The sequence below is a fragment of the Lissotriton helveticus genome, chromosome 3_1, assembly GCF_964261635.1.
Source record: "Lissotriton helveticus chromosome 3_1, aLisHel1.1, whole genome shotgun sequence".
Classification (NCBI taxonomy): Eukaryota; Metazoa; Chordata; class Amphibia; order Caudata; family Salamandridae; genus Lissotriton; species Lissotriton helveticus.
Window position 1 is genome coordinate 1362406887 of NC_136061.1, and position 13593 is coordinate 1362420479.

A 13593-nucleotide genomic window follows, 5' to 3' on the forward strand; every position below is an offset into this window, starting at 1 on the left:
GGCAGCTGTGAGGAGTGGCCACTTAAGTTTGAAGTGCGCATGTTGGTTTGGCTGCCTACCTTGCTACAGCCAAACTGACATGCGCAGTTCAAACCTCTCCAACCCGGCTGTCCTGGACAGTTGGGTTGGAGAGCTCCCACAGGCCCTACAGTGCCTTTTGGAGCATGAAGCCCGCCTGCTTTAGCCTATCAAGACTCTTTATTCATGCTGCTTATTGCATGAGAACAGCTTCTTGATTGGATGAGAGAGTCGGCTTTGGGCTTCGAGCTCGGAAGACGTGCTGCAGAACAACAAGGACGTACTGACGAACATCGAGCAGGAGGGTAAGCTAAGTGATTTTCTTATGTGTATATTTATATTTATGTGTATGTTATTGAGTATATTATAATGTGTTTTTGTTATGTGTCTATTTTTTGCGCTCCTCCATTGTGATTTGCCTCCAACCGCCACTGTTTGAGCTGGCGTCTACCCTTGGCAAATGTAGACACAAAGGATTATCAAAAACCACCATAGCACATCAGAGTATTTTATACTTACTTAGGGACCTAGCTTTCCATTTCATTAGGTTGTGACAATCTTTGGGTCACATAAGTTGATACATTGAATCAGGATTGTGTGACGATCCCGTCGTAGGGCGGACATGGGCAGGCACAATCAGGACCAGGCGTAGGTCAGGTTTCTTGATATGTGCACAAAGTGACCTATGCACCAGGCAGTTTACAATCTCAATGGTGAGTAGTGTGATATGTTGAGGTTTGTTGCCTATGTATTTCCCAGGTAGGGAATCTCCAGTACTGACACATGGTTTTTGGGTTTCTATCTCCATGGCTTGCAGGTTCTAAGCCAAATGACTTAGCCCTGAGGAGACCTGTTCATTCAGCTTGTGTCGAAACATCGACATCTTCCCCATGGTACATATATTCAATGTGAATATTATGGATATACAATGATATGCTATCTGTTCTCATTTGAAATTAATCGTTGGACCATGGGCATAAAGTGTCTTATGTTTATGTTTTATATACTTACACATTCACCAGAGCACTAAAACGTTTGCACATTGTATATAAAGTTATAATAGTTGCATAGAATTTGGATAATACTCATCATAATCGAAACCCTTGTCAGACTTTCTGTTTGTATGAACTGAGAAATGTCTCCATAGGGTCGTAGTTATTACTTTTATTGCGGGACTCACTAATTTATAGTGTGATTCCCACCTACCAGATGATGCCCAGTGCACTTTGTATACACGTATAAAGATTTACCCTGGTCCCTTGGGAGTAAAGTAGGCCTGGGCAGAGTACGAGCAGTTCCGCTGTGCGGAACTCCACAAAATGACCCAAAAAACCGGCCTTGCTACGCAGAGTTACGCAAGCGGTGGAGTGCTTTAGGTCACGCCATTCGTACTGATTTTTAGTGCCGGGTGTTTGTCCCGCAATGGAAAAATCAGCGCGAATGGCACCATGTGCCACGCAAGAGGGCGCTGCTTCTTTCTGTTGCTTAAGTAGATTTTATACTTGAGCGGCAGCTTCCTCAACGCAAGCAGATGGTTTCTCAACGCAAGCGTTCACGACCCTCTGCATCCGCCCGCATTGAGAAATCTCACTGGAGGTGGTCCAGCATCTATTTTTTCAAAACTCCACAGGCTCCGCTCAGCACGGAGTACTAAAAACTCCACAAACTGAGCTGAGTTCACTGCCCAGGCTTAGCCTAAAGGGTTGTCCTATTAATATATCACATGTCACTGCATATTAGGCTGCCCTGGGAAAAAGGAAGATAGCATAGCCTATGTAAGTCCTCGTTTAGGGGCAGTATATTAGGGACTTACAATTTCAGGTGCTTTGCAGCAGTTTTAAGATTGTTTTAGAGTTTCTCATTGCATAAAAGGGTGTAAGTTCTGGTATTTATTTATTTCCAAATACTTCATTGCTTGGTTGTACTCGCTAGAAAATGTCACTCTACGTGTCACACATTTGGTCATTGAATGTCACTCATAAGTACATTGAAACAATAGAAGTGTTACACTTAAACAGTCTGAAAAGGTGGCAGCTATGGCTAAAGCCTCCATCTCGCTCCATGCCCGTGGCTGCTTCGCTGAAGGTCAGTCGGGTGAGCGCTAACATTGCTTTAAAAGAAGGCTGGAGAGCTCGAAACATACAAACAAAAAACCTCTCTCTGAGAAAAACGTATTTTATATGATAAAAGCAGGGAACACAAAACACGGCAATTACTTCATTCCGTTTTCGGTTCAGCATTTAAAACATATTATTTGTGACTGTTGTGAACATGGTGACTAGTGCAAAGCATATAGTGACACTTATATACAAATATATACAGATGGGAAGCGGGGAAGGGTAATGTCTTTTGTTGGAGGGCCAGTATTTAAAAGTTAGATTTCCAAGGAAACAGATGGTTATTGTCCAAGTTCCTGGTGGTATCTTGGCCAAATAAGAGCGTCGACGTTTCGAACCTAAAGCGCCCCAATTGGTGGTCGCGGCGGGTCTTTATCAAGACAGGGGGTGAGGACCTGGAAGGGAAGGGAACGAGGTATCAGAGAGGGTTCTGTGCAGTTACTTAATCATAAGTAACAAACATGCAGATTTACTCACGGGTGGGTGTGGATTCGCAAGGGAAGCTTGTCAGTCGACCTGGATGGGAGATGAAACTACATTCAGACCTAGTATAACTGAACAGGATGACGATTCTAATTAGGGTGTGCCTAAGTGGTTTTTTTTAGAGAGAGGTTTTTTGTTTGTATGTTTCGAGCTCTCCAGCCTTCTTTTAAAGCAATGTTAGCGCTCACCCGACAGAACCAATTTTGTTTTCAATCACGCATACCCAGGTTCTGAGGGACACAGGGTCACCCCTTTTTTGTTAGAATAATCGCTGAAGGTCAGGACATGGGTAGTATGTAGAAGCCCCTGCAGAGCTGCAAATCGCCTCTCCTCGCAAAGTGGGTAACCCCTTTGGAAGAATTATGGTTTGGGATTGCTTAATTAAATGGGTCACATTCTTTGCTGGTACATGCCTTAGGTAAAAGGTCGGAGTCCCCTCACTGGCTGTTTTTCACTCATCTTTTCTGTCAGAGAATTAAATAATAGTAAGTTCCTTTGTCCCTCATTAATTAGCCCACTGTGACGCTAAAACAAAAAAATCAGAAGCATCACTATGCTTTTAAAATGGACGCTGCCTAAATGTATAACGCTGAACATTGCCAGGGGAAAGGAGAGAGGGAAAGGACAAGACTATAAAATGGAAAGAAGTTTAGGAAAGAACAAGTAAACAGGCAAGAAAAAAAACAGGACAATTGAATTAACTGCAGAGAGAGTACAAGAGGGCAACTGACAAGAACAAGGAGAGAGAGAGAGAGAGGTGAAGAAAATGCAAAGTGTGGGTGAGGTGGGTTAAAGATTATTGAAGGAAAATTCCCTAGGTAACTATTGGTCTACTAAGTTTTCAAGACCATTATAACCACAGGATGCGCAAAGACTCCGTGTACAACAATTATCCGTAAAAAAATCTTTTTATTCATACAAAATTGTTTGAAAATACCATTGTAAGTTCTGCATTACTCCTTGAGAAAACATACATGGGACAATAACATCACAGCATAAACAACAATTGTGACAATGAGAAATGTTTTCTGTATACCGCATACAACAGACAAAGCTGTTTGTCCTATACATATGGTTCATATAAGGATAATTATACAATCAATCATAAAGTGAACTATATACAATTTCGTAAAGATAATAATAGACAAATGAAAAATCAAAGATACAATAAATGTAAAGGTGCAATTGAGTGGCTTTTTGATTTAATAATGGATCTTCATCAGGAAAGCCACAATAAATCATATGCGAGGACCACAAAGATGACGGTCAAGAAATGTATATCATACATGTACTGAGCAAATGGAATGTTGTCAATTAGCTTGTTGTTTTAGTGGGGAGGCTCTAGAACTGGTCAGGCTATAATCCAGGTTGGAGCCCAAGGTGAGATATGTAAAGGAGGATAAAAACAGCAACTTTAGTGATATTCATTCTGCATGTTGACATAAGACTTGAAACTATATTTCCAGTTAAGAGATGGCTGTAAGTGTCCGCAATACAGAGTTGCGTAAATCACAATATTTCAAACCATGCCAGTAGGTCAACATCGAAGGTTCATACGAGAGTCTTTTGTATGAACCTTCGATGTCGACCCATTGAGTAGCCGAACTTCTCAGTCCAGTATTGATTTATCTGGCATGGGTATCAGAGCACTGAACACATAGAAATCAATACATACATTCTGGATGAAGAAAAAAGCAAATAACGGTCAATGAAGACATAAGCAGGAAGCAAAGCAAATACAGTATATCATTTAGCATCGCAGATATGCCACAAAATAGACAGCTGAGAAGGTTCAGGACTCCTGGTGAAGGGATTTGTGCATCAGAAGCTTTTTTTCTTCTTTTTTGAAAGAGGTAGATGAGAAGTCTGTCATGGCTGCAGGAGGTAATTGGTTCCAAATGCGTTCCAGCGGTTGTAAGTTTAATTTTTGGTGAACTTCTCCGGTTTCAACAATAGGGAGTTAGCGCTTCTTAAGGAACGAGAACCCCTAGATAGTTTTCATTTTTTGGCCAGGTAGACAGGAGTGTTATGGTGAAGGGCCTCATGCGTCTTGCAGGCAATCTTCAATTGGGTTTGTGCTTCAAACAGGAGTCATTTTAGATGTTTTAGGCCTGGAGTAATGTGGTTGATTCTTCTGGATCCAGTTATGAGCCTAACAGCTGAGTTCAGTGTGCCCTTTCACGGAACGAGCTTTACTTTGGGTAGGCCAGCAAGAGTAGCACTCCTGGAATCTAATCGGGAGATGACCGGGGATTGTACTACTCACTGAAAATCCTCACGGGGGGGGGAGTTTAAATTTCCTCAGCATGTTCATTTGATAGGCAGCTCCCTTAATGGTTGCACTGATATGATTGTGCATATTCTGGCGTTTGTCCAATGTTATACCTAACAATCAAATAGAGTCAATGATGATGGGGGAACAGTTGAGAGTTGTGAGTTGTCTGAGCCAGTGGTCTTCAGAGACATTGTGAGTGGCGATCAAAAGGAATTTTGTTTTGACAGCCACAGCCGCCGCAGTTAAGAGCGGTGGGGCGGAAGGGCGGCTGAGTGGCATTTCGAGAAACGACCACGAGGGAAAATTAAAAAGAAAAGTAATTTTCCCTTGAGGTCATTTCTCGTAATCCTCCCCCAGCTGGCCCACCACTCTTACCTGCAGCGGCCGCAGCTGTGTTTTGAGGGTGTTAAGCGTGAGTTTTTCAGTAGGGGGCAGTTGAGCGATTAGATATCTTCAGGTGAGGAGATTTTCAGATACAATTGTGTGTCATCCTCGTACATGTGGTAATGAATGTTTGAGAGCTTTAGAATTTCGGTAAGGGGTTTCATGAACAAGTTGAATAGCATGGGTGCCAGCGTGGAGCCTTGAGGTACTCCAATTGTGACCATTGTAATAGGGGTAGATTGACTTTGATTCTCAGAGTTCTGTTATGAAGAAACAAAGTAGACCAGTTTTAAATGGGACCAGATAGCCCTATCCTATTTTCGAGGAGTTCAATAAAGCTCTCACGTTTGACCATATCGAACAAAGAGGAGAGATTAAGAAGTATAAGTAGACAGGGTTCATTCTGATCAAGCAATGTCAGGGTATTGTCAGCAATGTGTGTCAGAGCCATTTCAGTGCTATGTCAATTTTTGAATCCAGATTGGCAGTGGTCTAGGAGTTGAAATTGTTCAATGTGGTTGCACGTTTACACATTTCGCAAGTAACTTTGCTAGAGTCAGGATGTTAGAAATTGGACTGAAAATGTTGAGGTATGCCTGGCCTGTATTTCTTTTTTTTTTTGAGTGACCTGTTCTGTCTTTACGCAATAGGGAACTATGCCTGAGAGAGAGATGCATTAACAATCTTTGTTAATAGTGGGAGTAAGGAAGACCTAAACTGTTTTACGGTCTTAGTGAGCAGAGGATCATTAAAGTGATTAGAGGGTTTTATTGATGTCATTATTATGAGTATCTTGTGGTCGTCAGGGATTTTGAAGGAAGCCTGGTTAGCCTTATTTTATTGTAGAATATCCAGTACGATTGGAACTGTTCAGGAGTTGCAGTCGGAGGAGACTGTGCTGGTCCTGACTGAGCAGAAGCTGAAAGGAGAGTTGCAGATCCGATTCGATCCTCTTTGTCTTATCAATAAAATGGGTGGGGAACTCCTTGCCGGTTGGTAAAATCCCGGTGTCTACTAAGTGGTGGTTAGAATGTCAAGTTGCTTGTTGTTTGATAAATTTGAATAGTTTTTGGGGTATGTTTTTGGCATTGTCTAAATGTACCCTAAAGTATTCTGCTTTTGAACTACAGATATGTTTGTTGTAGTCGCTTCTTAGCGACCTCAATTGCTTGAGGTGGGAGCTCGATGGAGAGATTCTCCATGATCTCTCAACAAGTCTTAAATTGCGCCTTTCCTCATTTAGGTTGGCCTTGAACCAGGGTTTGGACTGTCTACTGGTTATTCTCATAAGCGGCTTTGGAGCAATCATGTCCAGCATGTCTGACATGGATTGCATGTATGATCAGTAAGATTATTCACATTCAACTTGTTTGTAGGAGGAGGTACGATATTGTCACTGATAGAGGTTAGATTGGTGGGATTAATATTTCTTAGGTCTCTAACCATTGTCAGGGTTTAAGAAATTGGCCTTTTCTGGACAGCACCTTTTCCAGGATAAGGAAGGAGATTAGGTAGTGGTCTGACCAGCCGCGGGGGTTATGGATTCAAGTTGTTTAGTATTATCTTTTGCAATGATTAGATCTAGGGTGGATCCTCTGTTGTGTGGTGGGCCATTGCAAGGCTGGGTGAGGCTGAAGTCCATAATAAAGGCCTTGAAGGTAAACAGAATGGGGTAATTTAAGTCATGCTGATCGTTGTTGAAATCAGCAAGGAAGATTTGGTTAGTGTATTGGTCTGAGTTAGAAGAAATGGTCCTTATTATTTGTTCAATGAAAGTTAGATTATTACCCGGGGGAGGTAAATTGTGTGTAGTTTACACACAAGTTGTATTTGCTCCATATTTCAATGCCCAGGTATAAGAGGTCTTTGGAACAGTGTTGTAAGGTAAGTGTGGAGCAATAAATGCATGATATGCCACCTCCAGCTCTTCTGGATCTATCCAGTCTGATGATGTCATAGTTGGGTAGTACTAAAATGTCCAGAATGGGTGGAGAAAAATCACTGAGCCATGTTTTAGTTCAGATAAGGAGGTCAAAGTCTTATGCAAGAATTAGATCAGCAATATCAGCTGCGTGTCTTACCGCCAACCTGCAGTTAAGTCGCATAGACCTGAGATTCAAGTTGGTAGCTAATGTTTCATGGCGTGTAAGGGGGGCTTGAAAAAGACTGTTCTTGTTCAACGATCTGTAGTTGAGACAGAGTTGTTTTGAGCTGGTTGGAGGGAATAGTCTGGATAGTGACCGACTAGGTTGATGGGTCCTTATGTGTAGTGGTATATGATAGCAGAAGGGAGGGGATGTCAGCATCAGATAGGTGTTCAGTGACCCTTTGGGGTCTGGAGGACTGGTATCAGTTCCCAGACTTATATGAGCTAAGGGCATGCACAGATCAGTTAAATCGATCATGGGGGAAGAGCAGGGCTCATTATTAGGAGATGGTGATCTGGGGACATCAGCGACAGGTTCCCTTGTTGCAGTCGCAGGGATGGGGGTGAGGAAGCCTAAGTGATAAGATAGAGGTGGTGATGCCTGCGTTTCGACCGTGGAGCGGGGCAGAGATGTTAACTTTGAGAGGAGATGGGGACTTGTTTGACACCTTGTTTTTGATCTTCAAGAAAATTTCATCCATTTTTTCTAGATTACGGTCAGAAGATTGTATGAGAACGTTCCCATTGTTGTAAAGGGAGATGATTGCCTCAGCCTTGAAAATCGCAGAGGGCGTTATGGTGATTTGCAGTCCATGAGGTATTTTCCTGGATGTGCTTATCTGTAGCGTTGCAGCTATAGCTCTTCTCCATTGTACTCTACTATTGGTGAAGAAAATTCAATCAGGAACAACCACTCTTTTATTAGCATAGTAGTAGGCATCAGATATGAGCATTTTAGAGTTCTATTTGAGAAGATTGCGTTTGAAACACTTGGCAGCATTCTTAGATCGATTGGGGGGGGGGGGGTAATTAATCTTGAACGCATTACAGCCCACCAGTGCCATTAAACTATCACTAGACCTTAGGTTGTTTGGCTCCATAATAACAAAGGTACCCTGAATTTAAATGAATAGATAATCCTACTGAGAGTCTACAGACAAGTGTCAGATACAAAAGGAGTTGTCGCATATGTGAGAGTGCTGTCAGCGAGGGTGTAGTGGCACTGTAGACCAGGTGTCGACCAAGAGGGCAGTGAAGGAAGCTACCTGTATCAATGCGAGCAGAAGTACTAGAGCATCAGCCTATGCTACCTCATTAGAAGCTCTGAAGCGTGTAGACCTTCTTTTCTTTATTGTGAAAGCGAGTCACAGAAAGACTTTTTTCTCTTAAGCTGTTTAACTCGTCTAATAAGTAAAGGCCCGGATTGGCGGTGAATCGGCTACCAGATTAGGGTTTGCCTTGCACACCTCAAAAGTATTGGAATGTTATAATAGTGCCCTTTCAGAACATTTGGATTTTATCTGAGGTATGTCAAAATTGTGTTGTACAATGCACCCTTTGGTCCTGATTTATTTTTGTTCACATTTTCACTGTGGTGTACCCCTTCCAAACCGCTTTGAAGAAGGTCAGCTCACTGCTATGCTCACTCACTTCAGTCCAATTGAAGAAAGGTATTTCTGTTCCAGCACTTTCAAAGTTCACCAGCAGCCACTGGATGCATTAGAAAAAACACATTAAACAGTTGTTACAAGTTTTAGGTTTCCCTGGAAATGTAATTTACATCACATTCCTCCTAAATATATAATTCAATATATGTGATCCACTTAAGCCACTTCAAGGTTAGTGTTGTGCACTGGGTTATTTTTGCTCTTCTTTGATTCCAGGAATGACAGAAAACTATGTTATCTTTGTTGAACAGCCGATTAAGATGGATTTAATGAAAATCATCACCCATAAAATGGCCGGAAAGTCTGTGGCGGACGCCATGAAATGGGACCCGGATGAGCACACGCGCTTCCACATTGCCAATAAAATGTCTGGGAAGGTATTATGCAAAACTTGAACTTGTACAGTCGTCTTTACAAATTGTCATGAAGTCTCTCAATTGAAAATGTCCAATGCTAAATACCGAAACATATTAGAAATAGAAACAACAAGACCAGTGTTCACCAAATATGCAAGTAATTTTTCCAGTGAAATATTTATGTATTGAGCGGGCTGCTTGATATATTTATAGTACTGTATATTAGTATGTGGGCAGTGTAAGAAGTCAGGGCAAACTTTAGTACAGACCCAAATTCTAGTCATATCTTAAAGGTAAACCCTTACAATTGTGGGACATATATACAAGGGGATATGGCCACCAGAATGTCACTTTTCGTGACGTTCAGGTGACGATATGTCCTTCTTCATATTTACAAAGCGGAGTTAATCCATTTTTTGCGGCTTAACACCACCTTATAAATATGCCCCCTTTAGACGCAGCACTTAGTGTGAATGGATGTTGCTGTGGGCGTTCCACCGCAACACCAATTGCTTTTGAAGCTACCCCAGATTTACAAGGATTAGTAAATCTGAGGCAGCGCAAAAAACTAACACCACGCAAGAGCAGGTGTTAGAATGGCAAATTTATTTCTCCTCGTTTTTGCTTTTTCTGTGTGCTGCATTCTGCACACACCTAGAAAGAAGAGCTAGATGCTGTTAATGATTGTTTATGAGTAGGTAGGTGTCCCTTCCCGCCCATAAACAATCATTAAATAATGACGATTTGCTACTGATATGTGTGCTGCATGCTGTAAAACACATATAAGTAACAAATCGCCATTAGTGATTGCTTATGTGGAGGAAGGGACACCTTCCTGCACATAAACAGTCATTCCCTGCAACACAGGCTCCCTTGCACTATGGTGCAAGGGTGCCTGCGTTGGCTCTGGGCATCTAAATTAAATTTAGCGCTAGGGAAAACATAGGGGTGCGACGTATTCTTGTGAACACGACGCATCTCTGCGTTTTGAAAATGTGGGAGTGCGGCACTGCCAAATTTGGCGCAGACCCTCGCTACAACATTTTCTTGTGAATATTTCCCTCAGTGTTCAAATTCTCCTGCAGAATTGTCACTGTACCCTTTAATGTTGATGCATTTATTCATACTTTGACAATAGCATAATCATAACTAAATCAAGTGGGTGCTGAGTACCTTGGCTACATAGCCTCCATTCCACCCCATGCCTCTTTAATCCATCACCAGGCACTCCCTGCCTCCTCAACTCACTCTTTGTAGTTTCTTTTTCATCAGTGCTTTTTCCCTTTGTTGCTGTTTTTCCATCTTTCTCTCCTACCCTCTTTTTTATTATTTATTTTATTTTATTTATTTGTAGATTTATAGAGCGTGAACGAATCATCCCCGAGGGGATCTCTCGGCGCTCTAGGAGAAGGTAAATTAGGGTCCAACAGCCATGTCATTAGAAGCTTCTTAAAGCTGATTAGCTCAGTGCAGGCCCTGATGTTTTGTGGCAGTTTATTCCAGTGGCTCGCCGCCAGATAACAGAAGGCTCTACCGCCTTTCCTTCCCCTCTGTATCTTCTGGATACACAGAAGGTTGGCGTTGCTAGACCTTAGTTGCCGAGCCGGTTGATACCGCCTGAGTTTATTACTGAGATAGACAGGGCCTTTTCCCTGTAGTGATTTGAAGACCACACAGAGCATCTTAAAGATAGCTCTTTTTCTCACAGGGAGCCAGTGTAGTTGGTTCAGCAAAGGGGCCGACGGGGTGCTTGCCGGCTTGTTGAGGGCCAAGCAGGCTGCAGTGTTCTGCATTACCTGCAACCGTGATAGTAGATCCTCTCTGGCACCCACCAGCAGCGAATTACCATAGTCCAGCCGACTCACCAGGAGTGACTGGACAAGGGTTTTCCTCGCCGACAAGGGGATCCAGGGAAAAATCTTCCTGCGTATCCTCATTGTGCCAAAACATGTGCCTGACACTGTCTTGACCTGCTCCTCCATAGATAGTTTATCATCTAATCTGATGCCCAGATTCTTAGCCCATCTTTTTGGTGGAGGGGCTTCACCCAACTCAGCCGGCCACCACTCCGGGGACCAGATTGCCTCGGCCTTCCCAAATAGCAGAATTTCCGTTTTAGACAAATTGAGTTGTAAAAAATTTCTCCTCATCCATATGGCGATGCTAGACATGCAGCTTCTGAATTTCCGCTGAGTTGACATGATGTCTTCCTCAATGGGAACGATTAGCTGCGTGTCATCCGCCTATGAGATGGTCTCAAAGCCATGGCCTCTGATGATATCCGGCAGGGGTGTCACGTATGCATTAAACAGGGTAGGACTCAGCACAGAACCCTACGGAACGCCCATGTAGTCTGCGATACAAATGAACCCAACTGGATGCTCTGGGTACGACCCGCTAAAAAACTCTGAATCCACTCTAGAGCCCTACCCTTCACCCCAATCTCCCTCAGTCTGTGTAGCAGCATACAATGTGAAATAGTATTGAACGCTGCTGACAGATCAAGGAGGACCAGGATCACTGGGGTCCCTCTATCTAATGTCATCCTGATGGTATCCGTCACTTCTAACAGTGCGGCCTGCGTGCTATGTGATGCACGGTATCCGGACTGCGAGGGATCTAGGAGGTGATTTTGTTCCAGATAGAGGGATAGCTGTTGGTTCACCAGGGTTTCCAGGACTTTAGAACAAATAGGGAGAAGCGAGATTGGCCTATAGTTCTGCAGCTCAAACGGGTCCGCTGACGCCTTCTTTAGGAGTGGCTTAACCCGCACACGTTTCCACTTATTCGGGAATATAGCCGTCTCCAACGAGATGTTATATATTTCAGAGAGCGCGTCTGCTAAGACCGGGCTCAGTATTGACATAACCGCCGGTGGTACAGGATCAGACGGTGCGCCCGATTTTATGCTGCTTAATAGGGAACCTACTTGCTCTCCGGTTATGTTGGCAAAAGAGTCCAGTCCACAGGAAGAAACCTCTTCCTGCAGTGGGTTTCTGAGTACGTCTCCCTCCCCCTGTTCCTCCATTGCCGTGTCAAAGGACTGATAGATCAGGTCAATCTTGTCGGTGAAGTACCTGGCTAGATCTTCACATAGTTCCTGTGTAGGGGGGATGCCGCATTATCAACCTTAGGGTTTGTAAATTCCCTCAAGATCCTATATAGTTCCCTGGAGGAGTTCTTGGCCTCTGTAACGCGTAAATCCAGATATGTCCTTTTTGCTGCATTACAGCTGTTCAAGTAGGCTCTGTGTGTTTTCCGGTATAATAATTCATCTAACTCCTCCACAGGGCTTGGTCGCCCCACTCACTGCTGCCGCTCCTGCCTGCCTTTGCCGCCTCCTGCCTGCAGATTCCTTCGCTCGCTGCCCGCTGCTCCTGGGAATTTCCCGCTGCTCCTGGGAATTTCCCGCTTCCCGCTGCTTCTTGGAATTTCCCGCCGCTGCCTCCCTGCGGCCCTGCCCCCCTGTGATTCCATTCGCCGCCCCGCTCCCGCCACTCAGCTGCTCCTCCCTCCCGGCTCCTTACTTATGATGCCCCCAGAGCGACCACGCAGCGGACGCGCGCAGCGGGAGCGCCGATTGAGCGCCGAAGGTGCGCCAAAGGTAAGCCCGTCTGCGCCCGTCCGCGCCTGGCCCGCGCCCAGCGCCATGACCCCTGGCCCTCCCCGCCGAGGCAAGACGACCCGACTGACCTACGACGCCGCCACTCTCAACGCACTCAATGACGGCCAGACCCACGCCTGCTGCCAAGCCACCCCGAGACGCACCCACGGACCCTTCACCTGCTGCACCTGCAAGTTCACCTGCCTCCGAACCTGCCCCGCACCCGCCAAGACAAACACCAGCAGCAACCACCTCAAGTGCATCCTGATCAACACCCGCTCCGTCCACAGACACGCCATGGAACTCTGGAACCTCCTCTACGCTACATCACCGGACGTCGCCTTCCTCACGGAAACCTGGATGAACGCCTCCTCTGCACCCGACATCGCCATCCCGGACGGGTCATCAGGAGGGACCGCATCAACCAGACCGGAGGTGGCATCGCCATCGTCCACAGGAACACCATCCGCATCACGACCGACGCCAACGACTCCTTCGCCGCAGCAGAACATCTCCACTTCCAGATTCACACCGACCCTAAGACGACCCTCAGAGGCACCCTCGTCTACAGACCCCCGGGACCACGCACACAATTCAGCGAAGACATCACAGACTTCATCAGCCCGCACGCCCTCCCCCGACTACATCCTCCTCGGGGACCTCAACTTCCACCTGGAGAACAACAAGGACCGCAACACCACCGCCCTGCTGGAAAACCTCGCCAACCTCGGACTCAAGCAACTGGTCAACACCCCCACCCAC

General features: G+C 44.8%; 1 protein-coding gene across 2 annotated transcripts in view; it reads left to right on the forward strand.

Annotated features, from left to right (window-relative positions):
- LOC144823467 (carotenoid-cleaving dioxygenase, mitochondrial-like) overlaps positions 1-13593 on the forward strand; it is a 742462-nt gene that overhangs the window by 588147 nt on the left and 140722 nt on the right. For both annotated transcript variants that reach the window (XM_078682002.1, XM_078682003.1), the window contains exon 7: positions 9088-9248. In XM_078682002.1, coding sequence (XP_078538128.1) covers positions 9088-9248 — 161 coding nt within the window. The remainder of the gene's footprint in view (positions 1-9087; positions 9249-13593) is intronic.